Here is a 13587-nt window from a genome sequence, read left to right on the forward strand (position 1 = left end):
GGCAAAGGCGAACTTGATCTTGTAAAGAGAAGGAAAAACAAAATTTGCATCGGTGAAGCCATCGTACTCCACACCAATGCAGATCACCAGTACAATGGGGGTGGAGAAACATGCCAGCCACAAGAAGGGTTCACTCGGGTGCACGCTGAGTAAGACCCTTGTCAGAACTTCTCTCTCTCCCTTGTCCTGTGAGACATTACAAGCATGGACGCGATAAAGACAGCATTTTCATATATATACCAGCAGTAGCGCAAAGAGAATAGGTTACGAACAAAAGTCAGACAAGGTTGCAGTGAAGAGACGGCGAGTATGTGCGCGTGAACGGGTGTGTGAGAAGACAGCGTTAAAAAAAAAAAAAAAAAAAAAAATCAAGCCTAGTGCAATTCAGAATCTCAAGCTAGGAGTGTCAACGAAAACCGCAAATCCAAGCCAAGGGGAATAAGATATAATTTCCAAACGTCATATTGTCATTAAACCGTGCTTTAGTTATATTTTTGTGCCGGCTGTGTTGATTGACACACCACACATCAACACGCCGAGCCAAGCAAATAACATGGAGCGGATGCTTAAACAACCAGACCGGTTTTCTACTCCAGTCCACGTTTGACATCTTTAGCCTTGAGTCCCTTCAAAGTGGGCTCAGGCCTGGGGTAAGGGCCTCGGTTACCCAGAATATCGACGCTCTCTTTCATCTCGGTCCAGAAAGCGTTCAAGGGACGGCGGTTGGGCCAGTCCGTCTCCTTGTCCTCCACCTCTTTCATCGGCGTCATGACGACATCGGCACCACGAATTCCAATGACACTGGCGCTCCCGGGGTCCGCCTTGACCTTTTCCTGCGGCTTCGGACCATACTGCTCCAGGTGCTGGATACACTTGATGGCGAGCCTAACAGCCCTCGAGCGATCCATAGGAGAAGGTACGCCACCCTGCTGCACGTGGCCGGGGATGCTGTCGCGAGCCTCGAATCTGCCGTGAGCTTCTTCACGGAGGATATCGGCGATGAGCTTGGCATTGTAAACGTTGCTGGCTTTCTCGTTGACAAGAACAAGGCGGCCGGCCCGTGACTGTCCCTTGTCATGCGCAAAGATCTCCTTTAGGTGGGCTACATCTGCAGCCAGCATGTCGAGGCTAATCCCCTCCTCGGGGGTGTAAACAGCACTTGCGCCGCAGGCCATGCCGGCCAAGGTAGCCAGGTAACCACACTTGCCACCCTGCGTCTCGATGACGAATACACGTCGCCTTGTGGCTGCCGCGGACTGCTTGATCATGTCACTGTAATCTACCAAGGCGTTCAAGGCTGTGTCGGAGCCCAGTGAGTACTCCGTACCCGGAACGTTATTGGAAATAGTCGCTGGCAGCAAAGCCATGGGGATTCGGAGTGAAGGGTACTGCTCTTGTGCCCTCCGGAGCTCCGAAACGGCCTGGAAGGCCTCAAACCCACCAATGACAAACAATGCATCAAAGGCGTAGTGCCCAATTAGTTTCGCGATCAGTTCCATGCCTGACTGGCTGGGCACCTCTCGGTTTGTGCCGATCTCTGATCCACCCCTGCTTGCCCATCCGTCCACCTCAAGCGGATCGAACGGCCGAACGGCGCCAAGGGGCTTGTCGTCATGGTGCCTGGCAAATCCTGCGAAACCGTTGTGAATAGCAACGGCCTCATGACCTCGGGCCTGACACCACATCACACCGGCGCGGACGGCCGCATTCATGCCGCCTGCTGGAGCACCAACGTTGATGAAGGCAATTTTCATACGCTTGTGTCGTTAGCTAACCGAGAAAACGTCTCAAGTTCGATATAAACCGGGGGGTAGCGCTTACCTTCTCCTTTGGCAGGAGCAGAGTTGGTTCCGGTGTGGTCATGATTTGGAACGATTGGTACTGCTCCGCAAACTCGGAATCACGAAGCGACATAGCAAGGTCAAAATCTTGAGCCTCAATCGCGGTGGCCACCCTTTTCGTATCCTTCACTGCCTGCATCAAAGGCTTGCGGACAATCTTGTTTTCGTTTACGGCGATAAAGCAAGTCTCTGTCTCGGGTGTTGCCTCGATGACGGCCCTAACAGCCTCTACGCCCATCTGTGTTGCGATGATGCGGTCGTAAGCAACCGCTCGTCCACCACGCTGGACGTGTCCCAGTGTAGTAATTCTTGTGTCCAATGCCAGACCCTTCTTGTCTGCCAACAGATTCTTGACCTCCTCGGGTGTGATTTTCTTGCCATTGCGGTCATTGGCACCTTCGGCGATAATCACGATTGTCTTGCGCTTGCCCAACTTTCGGTGCTATATGGGAATGTAGCGTTAGCTATCGTCATAACAAGTTGCGAGATTGTAGAGCGAACTGAACCAAACCTTTTCCACTACGGCATACATCCCCTCCTTCCAGTTGCCCTCCTGGGGGTGCTCCGGGATGAAGATAAAGTCTGCGCCAGTGGCAACTCCGGCGAGCAGTGCGAGCCATCCGCAATGCCTTCCCATAACCTCGATCACAAAGGCGCGGGAATGTGACGCAGCTGTGGCCTCGATATAGTCGACCATCTCACAAATTCGAGACAGAGCTGAGTAGCAACCAATCGTTGCGTCCGTTCCAGACAGGTCGTTGTCAATCGAGCCCACGAGTCCAACGATGTTAAGGTGCTGGTAAGGGGTGACCTGCTCCTTCTTCAGCTCGCCCTTGCTCACAAGCTCCTCTAGCAACGATGGCCATTCGGCGCGGAACTTGTCGGCACCCGTCAGCGAGCCATCTCCGCCGCAGATGATGAGTGCGTCGATGCCGTTGAGCACCATGTTCTTGGCCGCGGTGAGACGTCCGGGCCGCTCGTAGAACGCCATGCACCGTGCCGTGCCAATCAGCGTTCCGCCCTCTGAGAGCCAGCCGCGGACGTCCTCTGCTTGCATTTGCCTGATGAATTTTCCTCCCTGCACCAAGCCCTCGTATCCCTCATAGACGCAGAATGCGTCGCAACCCAGATGTATGGACATGCGGACAATGGCACGAACAGCTGCGTTCATTCCCGGGGCGTCGCCGCCGGACGTCATGACGGCGATTTTTTTCTTGGGCGCCATGATGAATTACGTATCTAGGAAGGTATTCGTATGCGTATGGCCTCTCGATCGTTTCGTTGGCTCTGGACGAGGTCTACGGAGAATTTTTGAAAGGAGGAACACAAATTCTAGGTGCCGGGGTAAAGCAGTCAACGCAGACCGCAAAAGAAAAGTTGGGTACAACCACAAACCCAAGAAGATCGTAGATGCAAGTATGGGCTCTGCCAAGAACGTGGCTGTTTGTTCAACAACTGGAGGATGCTCCAAGCTGACGTCGGTGCCCCACGAATGGAATCGAAGAGTAGACTACTATCTTATCAGGAGTCGCGCGGGGAGCTCTTGACCAAGCTGCCAACACTGTGCGTGTGGCCAGATTTCGGCGAATTTATTGGCTTTCATTGTAACTGACAGGGCACACGAAGGCGCCTGCCGCCAACCTAAGCCTGGGTCTGCGTGGGTAAGATTGTTGGGTCGCAAAGAAAAGTTTTGCGGGATTTACAATGGTAGTGGGAACTTCATTGCTGCCATGATGAATTTCCTACAAAATCATACCTGGACTGGAGGGGTGACCCTTCCCTTGCCTTCCATAGATGGAGCTTCTGATGACGAAACCTTTCCACAGTGGGTTTCAATCTCTACGAGAGTGCCCCTCAATGCACGTACGTCAGAGCTCCTGTCAAAAAATCACCGCGTCATTGGTAATTAAACTTTTTTTTTTTTTTTTTTTTTTTTGCAGTACGTTTTGGTAGTGACCATTCAGTATTGATGCACTGTATCTGAGCGAGGGACTGCAGCTTAATGGTCAATTGAAGCAGCTAATGAATCTCTCGAGATAGATAGTATTCAGTAGACTAGTCTAAGGAATCGACGCTGGTTGGGGCGGGGTGCAATCACTGGAGCTATGCTCTCAACTCGGGGCTGTTATCGTTATCAGAAAGTGCCCCACCAAACAAGCCACAAGCCAACTAGCTCGACCCATTAATAGCCGCCAAAGATCGACAAGGGTCAACGACCTACAAGCGCGTCGCGCCGAGTCCGGTTTAATCCTCCCAAATGCGATTGCACAAAACCACCAAGACATCTGATTGCCTTGGGTACATCTAGTTACACAGCACTCTGTAGGCTTGACGGAGGATATCCGCAAAGTCGTGATGCCTCCACCTGCGCCGTTCTCCCTGCGGCCATGGCCAACCGGCGACAAGAAGCCCAAGACGATGGGCGAGTTCATCGCGCGGGCCAATGCCGCACCAGGCGGCTTCAGGAGTCTCAACGCCGATGATCTCCGGGCCCAGATCGAAGCTCGCAAGACTGGCACCCCGCCTGTAGAGCCGAGCACTCACATGGACCTCGACCCGGCCAGCGACTCGGAGGAAGAAGGAGACGATCAAACCCTGACAACTGAGGCGTTGAGAAAAGCTCGAGACGAAGTGCTGAAGAACATTGAGTATGCATGCCAGAATCTATTGTGTTCACGGGAGGCAGAGAATGAGCACTGATATAGCATCGACTCACTAGGATCGCTCATCAAAGCGCTATGATGACCCAAGATTTGGTATCTCTGCTGTTGTCTAAAGAAAACCCCACGACCGCAAAGACCACAATATCTCCTCACATTGCCTCCCTCAAGTTAACTGGGACATTGGGTGCCGACAAACTGGCTGCTCCCCAGGTGACCGCTGCCAGGATACTTGACGGCAAGATAATGGCTACTGGCTGGAAGCTTATCGAAGTTGACAAGACTGTAGACTCCGTCATGGTGGCTGCAACCCGACTCCAAAAGGAGATCTCGCTTGAAACTGCATACTGGGCAGAGGTTCTTGGCGTCAGTGAAAAGGGCTGGTCCGTATGCCGCCTGCCTTATGAAAAACAAACCTTGGGCGTCAGATTTGGTTTTTCAGAGTGTACGGAAACCGATTCTTCTTTGAATGGCGCCAAAATCATGACCTGCGAAATTCTGCTGACTAGATGTATGCGGCTTAGCGACCCATGAGTTCCAAAAGAACAACCTGGCTCCTATGCGACGAAAAGCCGACGGCTCTGTTGATCTCGCCGCGGCGAGTGTAGCACAGAGCCAGCGGGTGCGTGTATCGATTCTGAGGAATCGGACAATAGTTGGCCGCTCTGCTCTGCCAAACCCAACTCCACCCGATGCGCCGCTCGAAGCTCGTGTTCTTGAGGCAAGGAACACCATTTTCCATCAGGAGCTGTGGTATGAGATCAATCGGGAGGCCCGAACTCTTCTGGCTCATAACGTGCGCCTTGATGGGTCTACAGTTGTGGTCGAGATGGACAAGAATACCAAAGCTGTGTTCAGTCTGGTCACGCTTGGCGAAGATGAACCGGTGGCAAACACAGGCGGCGGCAGGTCTACGGATGACATTCTTGCTGAGACTGTCAGTAGTGCGTTAAGCCTGCTTCTATCTCACGCACACCGTCTCAACATGCGCATGCGATCGCAACCTGGTCCCCCGCACCTGCGGCGATCACGCCTTGGGCAGCCATACGCATTGATCAAGGGCGTTATGGCATACTTGGAGTACGAGAACTCGGTTGGAAACGCCACTCGCTTTATGTCGGATCTCACCACGGTTCTTCAATCTGCCGGCTACACGCATGCGTCGTACACGCTGACCGAGCCGTCTATCGCAATCTCGAGCTCCTCTGCGCGTCACGCTTCGTCCTCAGAGGCTCTTATGAGTTCTCTCACCACCCCTCGTGAGTTTCAGCTGGAGCTGACGATGACCCCCAAAGCGCGAGTTTTGGTCAGCGGAACAACCATCCTTTATCCGAACCTCCTCACGAGTTTTAGCGTCAAGCTTTTGCCGCCCTCTGATGATGCAGACGCCCCCGAAGATGAGCCGCCACCATCCAACGTCTTGCGCACCCTGTTCCCACCAGCGGAATTCTACCCCAACTTCAGGGAGGTGATGTTGTGGATCGCAGGTGCGGTCCCGCGCTTTATGGCCGATGAAGCAGAGGAGTTTGCGTTCAAACTTGCCAAGCTTGCGCCTGCAGACTCGGAAGAGCGGCGTGACTTTGTAAAGTCAATTAGCGGCGTTGCCGTGCAGAGCACTCAGCCGGGGCAATCTGATATTAGGTTCGAAGTCCGTCTTTCGGGCATCGATTCGAAGAGCGAAGGAGGACGGGAAACAGATGCAGAAAAGAGGCTGTCAGGGCAATATACGCCTGAATTGCATGTGTTTGGGAAGTGGTCAGTGCCGGGCGGCAATGGCGATACTCTCCAACATGAATGGATCTGGTCGGTAGATCGCAAGGAGAGTAGACCTTTGGAGGAGGTATATCAAGGAGTTTTGAGGGGTGATCTTGTCCTGTGAGCAACTGATGTACCTAAAATAGTATGTTGGCTCGTCCGGGAGGCTGCCTGCAGTTCAAGGTCACAGTACGGCGATAGGTTTATAGCCAACAACAGATTCTTAGCCTATTTGTCTCCCATTTGTTTCGTTCGTTCTGTCTCCAGCTGCTGAACCAAACACCTCTGGCAGTTGCAAAACCTCATGTCAACTAACACATGCGCGGTTATAATCTCGGGCTGTTTGATCCACTTTGCCTTACGTAACGCCATTGCCCGCCCAACCAAGTACAGCCTCAACTTCCGGATTCAGAGATTTTCATGATCAGGTCAAATTCAGACTGAGAAAAAAAAAAAATAACAAAGCTTTCAACTCACCAAAACAGCGTCACAGTGGACAAAGATTGTTGAGGAAGCATAGTCAAAGACGTACTCGCCACCTCGCAAGTTCATTCAAACCAACAATAAAAAAATAAATAAAAAATACACCAAACTCCTCACATCCACAAACCACAATGGCGAGCAGAGACGCATCAGGCCCAGTCACAGACTACGACAAATTCATGGTTGAGGGCTGGGGAAGCGTGCAAGAGTTCCTGGCGGCCTTCAAGCTGCAGCCGGGCGACATGGCCAAGGCGCACCGCATCATTGACGAGATTTGCGCGCCGCACCCCGACGACGAGGATGTGGACGAGGATGGCGACGGCGCCATCGACTATGAAAAGTTCATGAATGACGGCTGGGGCACTGTGGACAAGTTCTTGGCCGCGCACGGGTTGAAGGCGGGCGAGATGGACAAGGCTAGGAGGATCATCGATCAAATGTGCGCGCCAGACGAGGACGAGTGAAGCGTGTTCACTCTTTCGTTTCTTTTTGCGAAAGAAGGCAGGCACCGGGAAACTGCGATCTGTGTCCCCCGGGCACAATTCGAGCCCAGACGGCTGCGTCTCTGCTCCACATGGATGGATAGGCTGGTTGCTCTGATGTCTTGAGGCGCCCTGGGTTGTAACTACGGTGCGCCTAAATGGATACGGGCATTCAGGATCATACAACCCTCACCTTGACCGAGGCCAGGTTTGCAGAGTGTACAATTGGACACTATTGGGCTTGAGACTTGGGAAGAATTGAATATTCGAGCACAAGGTGGATCAATCTGGCAGCCAACAGCCGCCCGTTCTTTGCACATCTAACCTCGTCGACTTGTAAGAAAGAAAGAAAAAAAAGGTCGAAATCATGAACGGAAACCTGTTTGGAAAGGAACTTATAAAAGATGTGTTCAGTCGTTGTGTCAATGCAAAACATGCCTGTCTCCTGTGTTTGGGTGAAGAAATATAGTCCCCGGCCGGGATACCTACCACCTTGATCTGATGGGTGGAACAAAGAAACTCCGCCGAATGCAGGCTGGCAGGACTGCATACCTCTGATCCCGTTGAACGCCGCAATCTTTAGCAGCTAAAAAGCAGCAAATTGAACAGAAAAAGAAAAAAAAAATTCCAATGACAGTTCCTCCGTTGTCGGGCAGGAACCAGCAAAACGACCCCTCCCCCACCTTTCTTTTGAGCCTTGTGGGGGTGCCTCAACAAAGCCATCTGTGCCATGCTGAACAGCTTAGGACAACTTACATATCGGAGCCGAGCTCTGCGTCGCAACATCGGATAGGACGGACAGCAAGGGACTCCCTTCTGCATGCGACGATTGCCTGCAGGAGGCTAGAGCTTCCCGGTGCTCGGCGACACGAGATTCGCTCAACGAACCCCGTTTAAGCTGCGAAAATAATTACAGTACCAAGACGTAGGTAGACTATGGTTCTTGGAATTGCTAGGATTCATGTGCTTGAGCTGATAGTTGAACAGATGTTGATCCGCTGAAAATAATCCCTACTTCAGATTATGAGTTCTTCCGATGGCTTGGCTAAAACCGGTGTTGCAGGGCTTGGGTTAGTTCTCGATCTAGGTAGTTGTAGTACAGTAATTGCTATAGCAAGTAATTGTAGGTGCAGGTGCATTCAACAATGCCGACCAGCTAGCTGGCAGTTGAGTTGCTTCTCCACCCCGAATGTCCGTCCGAAAGGGCCGGTCTTCATGTCTTCTCCCGCCCGCTTCCATCATCCTTTTTCACTATCCACAGACTTTTAAGTGGAACAACCACCGTAGCCGGGGTACATTAGCGCGGCCTCGCTCTCCGTTGATTCTCATGCCCCTCCACCGCACCTCCCCGCAGTTCAGTCTCTCGTCTCTGGTGTCGACCCTGCCAAGGCCAAGTCACTTTGCCTCTAAACAAGTTAATCCTCTTCTTCTACACCTTCAATCAATCAAGAAACTGTCCTCATACCAACCATCCAAAATGTCCGGCACAAGAATCCACCGCGTCACCATGTTCAAGCTGCCTAACCAGGAGGACCAGCAGAAGCTCCTGGCGGCGTACGAGCAGATGGCCAAGACTCAGTCCAAGGTAAGGCACATGACATTGTGTTTACTCACCTTTTTCTTTTTCTTTTTCTTCTTTTTTTTATCTCCCCAACTACGCAATCGCAAAAGTCAATGATTGACAAGTGTTTTCCCCGTCCGCATCAAGGATGGCAAGCCGTACATCTTGTCCCTGTGCGCAGGCGCGGCGGCCCCCGATGCCAGGTCGCAGGGCTACACCATCGTGGCCAAGAGCGAGTTCGCCAGCGAGGCCGACATGAAGTACTACGACGAGGAGTGTCAGGCGCACGGCGAGCTCAAAAAGACGGCCCAAAGCCTCAGCTTGGCTGACAAGCCCCTGACTGTCTACTTTTCAGGCTCGCCGCAACTGCAGGTCTGAGTGAGGAGGATATGTAACTTGGCTACTGATAGGAATTGAGTTGCGGTGGTTTATTCTTTTCTCGGAGGATGACTATACTCATTGAATTGTGTATTCATTTCTCTATGATTGGAAGTAGATATCCGAATTATTCACTCGTCTCGATGGCCTTGCTTTTTTCTTCATCCTGGGTGACTTTACCGTTGTGCCATCTTGGACGAGAACATTGGTTACGCCGATAGGGGTGTTAGTCAGACATTCTCATGCAAGTATAAAAGGAGCAAACTTCTCCTACAGGGAATGACTTGCCTGGGCAGGGAAACCAACAGATCAAAATCAAAACAGAGAGACTGGCCACTTGCGCTAGCTTCTTTTAAGATCAAAACACGATTCGAGCAAGATGAACAAAGACAGCTCGGGCAAGATGAACACCGACATCGATATCAAGGCAGGCAGTATTTTGGACGAGCCCACGGTCGAGGAGCTCAAAGTGGTGGGTATGAGACATGTCGAACTTTGCAAAACCTGGCTGGAGCAGTACGAGCTCGATTTCGCAAGCACATATGCCTCAGTCCTAGCAAGACTGGAGGCCTGTGCCGCCATTAAGAAGCCGGACCCGGAGGAGATTGTGTCCCGAGTGAAGTGGCACGCCACGGAGAGTACCAAAGTTGGAGGACCGAGCCGAGAGGAACTGATCAAGGTCGAAGAGGTGCGGACGCTGAGCTCTCGGACCTCGGACAGGGCCGACACCGTGGTGGACATACTCGAAGATGCCAAGCAGTGGTTCGTGAAAAGCAAGGCGACTGCCAGAGCGGTGTCCACAAAAGTGATGACTATCACCTGGGCAATGGCAAGTCTCCACAAGAATGGCCTGGATTCCTTGGCAGAGGAATGTCCCGGCGGCTGGGCCGGTAGAATGTTGCATCCATGGAATGACTACATCAAGAGGAGCAAGCTCGAGTGGTCTTTCCAAAACTCCCTGGGCTTGCCGCAAAGGCTCTCTCCCATGGAAATGGAGAAAGAAGCAGACGACGATCAGTAAAGAAGATGGACAAAAGAGCAGCAGCGGCCTTCATCGGTAAGTGCGATAAAACAAGAGAAACCAAGCACCACCAAGGCGCTCCTCCTTTACGACAGCTTTGAAACTTTTTGATGGCATTCGGCGCTGGAGATCTAGTCTGCAGCCAAAAAATGGTTTTTCTGGGCTGGCTGCAAGGGTATAACTAGAGGCGCTGGCGGAAGAGATGCTGGGTTTTTGTATCTTAGGAAATAATAAAAACACAGGAACATTTAGCATCAACGTATTTCCTGTGATCCTCTGGGTTTTGTAAGTGGCTGCTCTTTTTCATGGCCCGTGCTATATTACAAAACCTGCTCGGAAAGCATGCCCTTTGCAAACAATGCACTTTGTCATTCCACAAGGGGCGAAGCACACATAACAACCCCCCCCTCCCCCTGAAGCAACAAAAAAAAAAAAAAAAAAAAAAAAAAAAAAACACATCACACTCGACAAAGCCTTCCGTTCTGCGTGGGAACCCACTCCCTCTGGCCCGTCACGGTCCACTCCTCGGACCCAACCCCCTGCGGGACGTAAAACAAGCCATCCGGGTCCAGCTCCCTCTTCAGCGTCAATAGCCTGCCGTAATGCTCACCCCAGAAGGAAAACTGCCAGTCTGGCTCGTTGATGTCGCTCTCGCTCAGGTAGGTCCCGGACCCGGGGCTGAGGTCCCTCAGGCCCGCGACCCAGTCCGTGGTCAGCACCTCGCTGGCGCGCGCGTTGGCCTCCCAAAACCCGTCGCCCGTCTCGTCCCAGCTGGCGCCGAGGATGAAGAAGCCGTAGGCGGCGCGGTAGGCCGGGTTGACGGCGTTGGGGCCGGCGACGGACGCGCCGCCGACCTTGATGTTGTACCCGACCATGAAGGCGCCCGACTCGACGGCGTGCCGCACCGCCGCCACCGTGGCGTTCAGCCTGTCCTCGTCGGCAAAGTTGGGGCGCGGGAGGAGCCGCGACCCGCCGTGTCCGTCGGTGCGGCCGACCTGGTCGAGCGGGAAGTTGGCCACCCAGGCCGGGAGGACGCTTTCGAACTCGGTGATGTTGGGGGTCACGGCGATGTTGAGGTCCGCGAGGTCCGCGAGCCATGGGGCCACGAGGCCTTCGAGCTGGGCGCGGGTGTGGTTGGCGCCCCACAAGGGTTGGAGGATGAAGGAGGTGACGCCCGTGGTCAGGTTTTTCCTCATGAAGAAGTAGCTCATGGTTCCCGCGTCGGCAAACTCGACGTAGTGTGACATGAAGGCTCGGATGCCGGCCCAGAAGGTGTCGCGTGGGAGCTCTGGGCCGGTGGACAGGGTAAAGGTCATTGTGGTGACGGGCAGTTTTGGATGGGCGACGACAATGATGGATGTCACCACGCCAAAGGTGCCTCCACCGCCGCCGCGGAGTGCCCAGAAGAGCTCAGGGTTCTGGGTCTGGCTGGCTGTGGTGAATGTGCCGTTTGGGAGGACCACTTCCATCGACAGCACCTGATCTGCTCCCATCCCGTACATGCTAGTCAACATGGAGTGACCACCCCCAGCAGTGTAGCCTCCTGCAACTCCGACTGTCTACAAGAAACAGGTCAGCTGGGATCCAACTGCCAAGGTTTATCTTCAGAGTACTTCACGAGCGAAAAAAAAAAAAAAAGAAAACTCACCCAACACAGCCCACCAACGACAGAAACCCCCTCCTTCTCGGCTGCCTCGTAAATCTGGTACACCATCACCCCAGCACCGAGCTTGAAGGCCGGTCCGCTATACCCACCATAACTGTAGTTCCTCAGGAACACAATGTCATCCAGGTTGTGCGTCCAGATGGACAAGGCACCTGCGCCAACAGACTTGGCAGCAAAGTCGTGCCCTGTGTTCTTGACCACGAGCCGCATGTTGGTGTCGCGCGCAAATTTCATCGCCAGCTGGATGTGCTCCACACTGCTGACGTTGACCGAGTACGAGGCATAGCCGCCCAGAGTGCACGTATCATTCCCGATGCGGTGTCCAGTCGGTAGGCAGGTGAGGCCTTGGTAGAGTGGCCAGATGGCCGAAGTTGGATGTGAGACGCTTGCTAGCGGTCAATAGGAGCAGCCTACGAGAAAGAGACTCTTGCGTCCGTCATCTGTCTATCTAGCTGGGGATAAAATGAACATACTGTAGGTTGGGATCCATCCAGGTATCCTGGATCCTTTGGCATTCGACTGGATCATACTGCGGCCATTCAGGATCGCAAGCGGCAGCCAGGGGCACGGTCTTGATCAGAGCACCACCCGAAAGGGAGTTCAACTGGTCCCACATCTCCTGGCTTGGATAATCGACATCCCCTGGAAAGACTTTGCAGTCTCCTGAACTACTTGCACGCTTGGCCTTGTCGTTGGACGAGAACAGCGCAGCATCGTTGGTGGCCTCGAGAGCGTCGAGCCTCGATCGGGACAGGTGGACAGTCTCCCATTCGAACAGCGGCGCCTCTCGCTTGGTCACAGGACCAGAGACTGAATTCGCAGCAGATGCTACTGTCGTAGCGGCGGCGACTTTGCTCCCTCACCACTGCCGTTAGACAAGTTTATCAATCGCCAAGGGACAAAGTATGGATGGTTCCCAATCTCACATTGACCCAGGTCCAAGAAGACGATAGCAAGCACGCCAAGTTGTCTCAGTATACTGCGGGCCATCGCGTCTTTAGGTTTGCTGGCGTAATATGACAAGTCGTATAGCGGGGTGTGCACACAAGGGAAGAGCACTGGCTGCTCTGGGGAAAGGGATCATACTGAATCGAACTAGTCTATATATCTTCGCTCTCGTTCATCCCCCCGCAACTACTCCCGCCACACCGTGTCATCGAGCTGCTTGTCGTGCAGCGGTTCATCGTCTCTCATATGCGATGCAACGCAGTGCTACCGCCTGCCATTGGAACCTTGGCATGTTTTCTCCCGACAAAGTAGCATCAGGTCTGCACTGTCAGCTTATGATCGGCGTATATATTCTCATTTCCGCCCGAGCAGGTCTTGAGAGTAGTCTGAGGATGAATTCAGGGTGCCAAGCAAATGGGCAAATAATTGGCTATGTTGGCGGTTTCCAATCAAGAACACTGGTAGCACAACATGAAGACAGGCGTGGCATCAGCATCTATGCTTTAAGAAGGATGGTAGATGGTTTAGTATATGGTGAGGAACGAGACAAGCCACTGGGCTTGGATGCATTCAAAGATGATGCAATTAAGGATGGTTGCACGGAGAACGAAAAAACAGAATATTCTGCATAGTAAATTTGCAAACGGGGATAGCAAAGAACGCGGGGAACGCTGAGAGCAGCCGATAATTGATGCAGTTGCTTCCTGCCAGAAAAAAATAAAAAATAAAAATAAAATAAAAACAAAAAGACGAAAATTTGTATACTCTTGGTGTTGGAGATGGTACGGATGA

General features: G+C 52.8%; 5 protein-coding genes across 5 annotated transcripts; 3 read left to right on the plus strand and 2 right to left on the minus strand.

Moving 5' to 3' along the window:
* Window positions 1-587: 587 nt before the first annotated feature.
* PpBr36_09782 (uncharacterized protein) lies at window positions 588-3066 on the minus strand (the record flags this gene model as incomplete). Its single annotated transcript, XM_029896901.1, has 3 exons — window positions 588-1757; window positions 1822-2283; window positions 2353-3066. The coding sequence occupies 3 exons, from the start codon at window positions 3064-3066 to the stop codon at window positions 588-590; spliced, it is 2346 nt and encodes a 781-aa protein (XP_029744990.1).
* Window positions 3067-4151: 1085 nt separating this feature from the next.
* On the plus strand, window positions 4152-7203 carry PpBr36_09783 (uncharacterized protein; the record flags this gene model as incomplete). The annotated part of the gene is made up of 4 exons (XM_029896902.1): window positions 4152-4489; window positions 4561-4934; window positions 5026-6376; window positions 6882-7203. Exons 1-4 carry the CDS (start codon window positions 4197-4199, stop codon window positions 7201-7203), a joined length of 2340 nt encoding a protein of 779 aa, XP_029744991.1. The 5' UTR covers window positions 4152-4196.
* Window positions 7204-8548: 1345 nt separating this feature from the next.
* Window positions 8549-9160, plus strand: PpBr36_09784 (uncharacterized protein; the record flags this gene model as incomplete). Its single annotated transcript, XM_029896903.1, has 2 exons — window positions 8549-8806; window positions 8930-9160. 2 exons carry the CDS (start codon window positions 8549-8551, stop codon window positions 9158-9160), a joined length of 489 nt encoding a protein of 162 aa, XP_029744987.1.
* A 379-nt stretch (window positions 9161-9539) lies between these two features.
* Window positions 9540-10181, plus strand: PpBr36_09785 (uncharacterized protein; the record flags this gene model as incomplete). Its single annotated transcript, XM_029896904.1, has 1 exon — window positions 9540-10181. One exon carries the CDS (start codon window positions 9540-9542, stop codon window positions 10179-10181), a length of 642 nt encoding a protein of 213 aa, XP_029745007.1.
* A 458-nt stretch (window positions 10182-10639) lies between these two features.
* PpBr36_09786 (uncharacterized protein) lies at window positions 10640-12837 on the minus strand (the record flags this gene model as incomplete). Its single annotated transcript, XM_029896905.1, has 4 exons — window positions 10640-11740; window positions 11830-12232; window positions 12321-12705; window positions 12774-12837. 4 exons carry the CDS (start codon window positions 12835-12837, stop codon window positions 10640-10642), a joined length of 1953 nt encoding a protein of 650 aa, XP_029744988.1.
* Between the last annotated feature and the right edge of the window lie 750 nt (window positions 12838-13587).

Source organism: Pyricularia pennisetigena, assembly GCF_004337985.1.
Source record: "Pyricularia pennisetigena strain Br36 chromosome 7 map unlocalized Pyricularia_pennisetigena_Br36_Scf_7, whole genome shotgun sequence".
Classification (NCBI taxonomy): domain Eukaryota; kingdom Fungi; phylum Ascomycota; class Sordariomycetes; order Magnaporthales; family Pyriculariaceae; genus Pyricularia; species Pyricularia pennisetigena.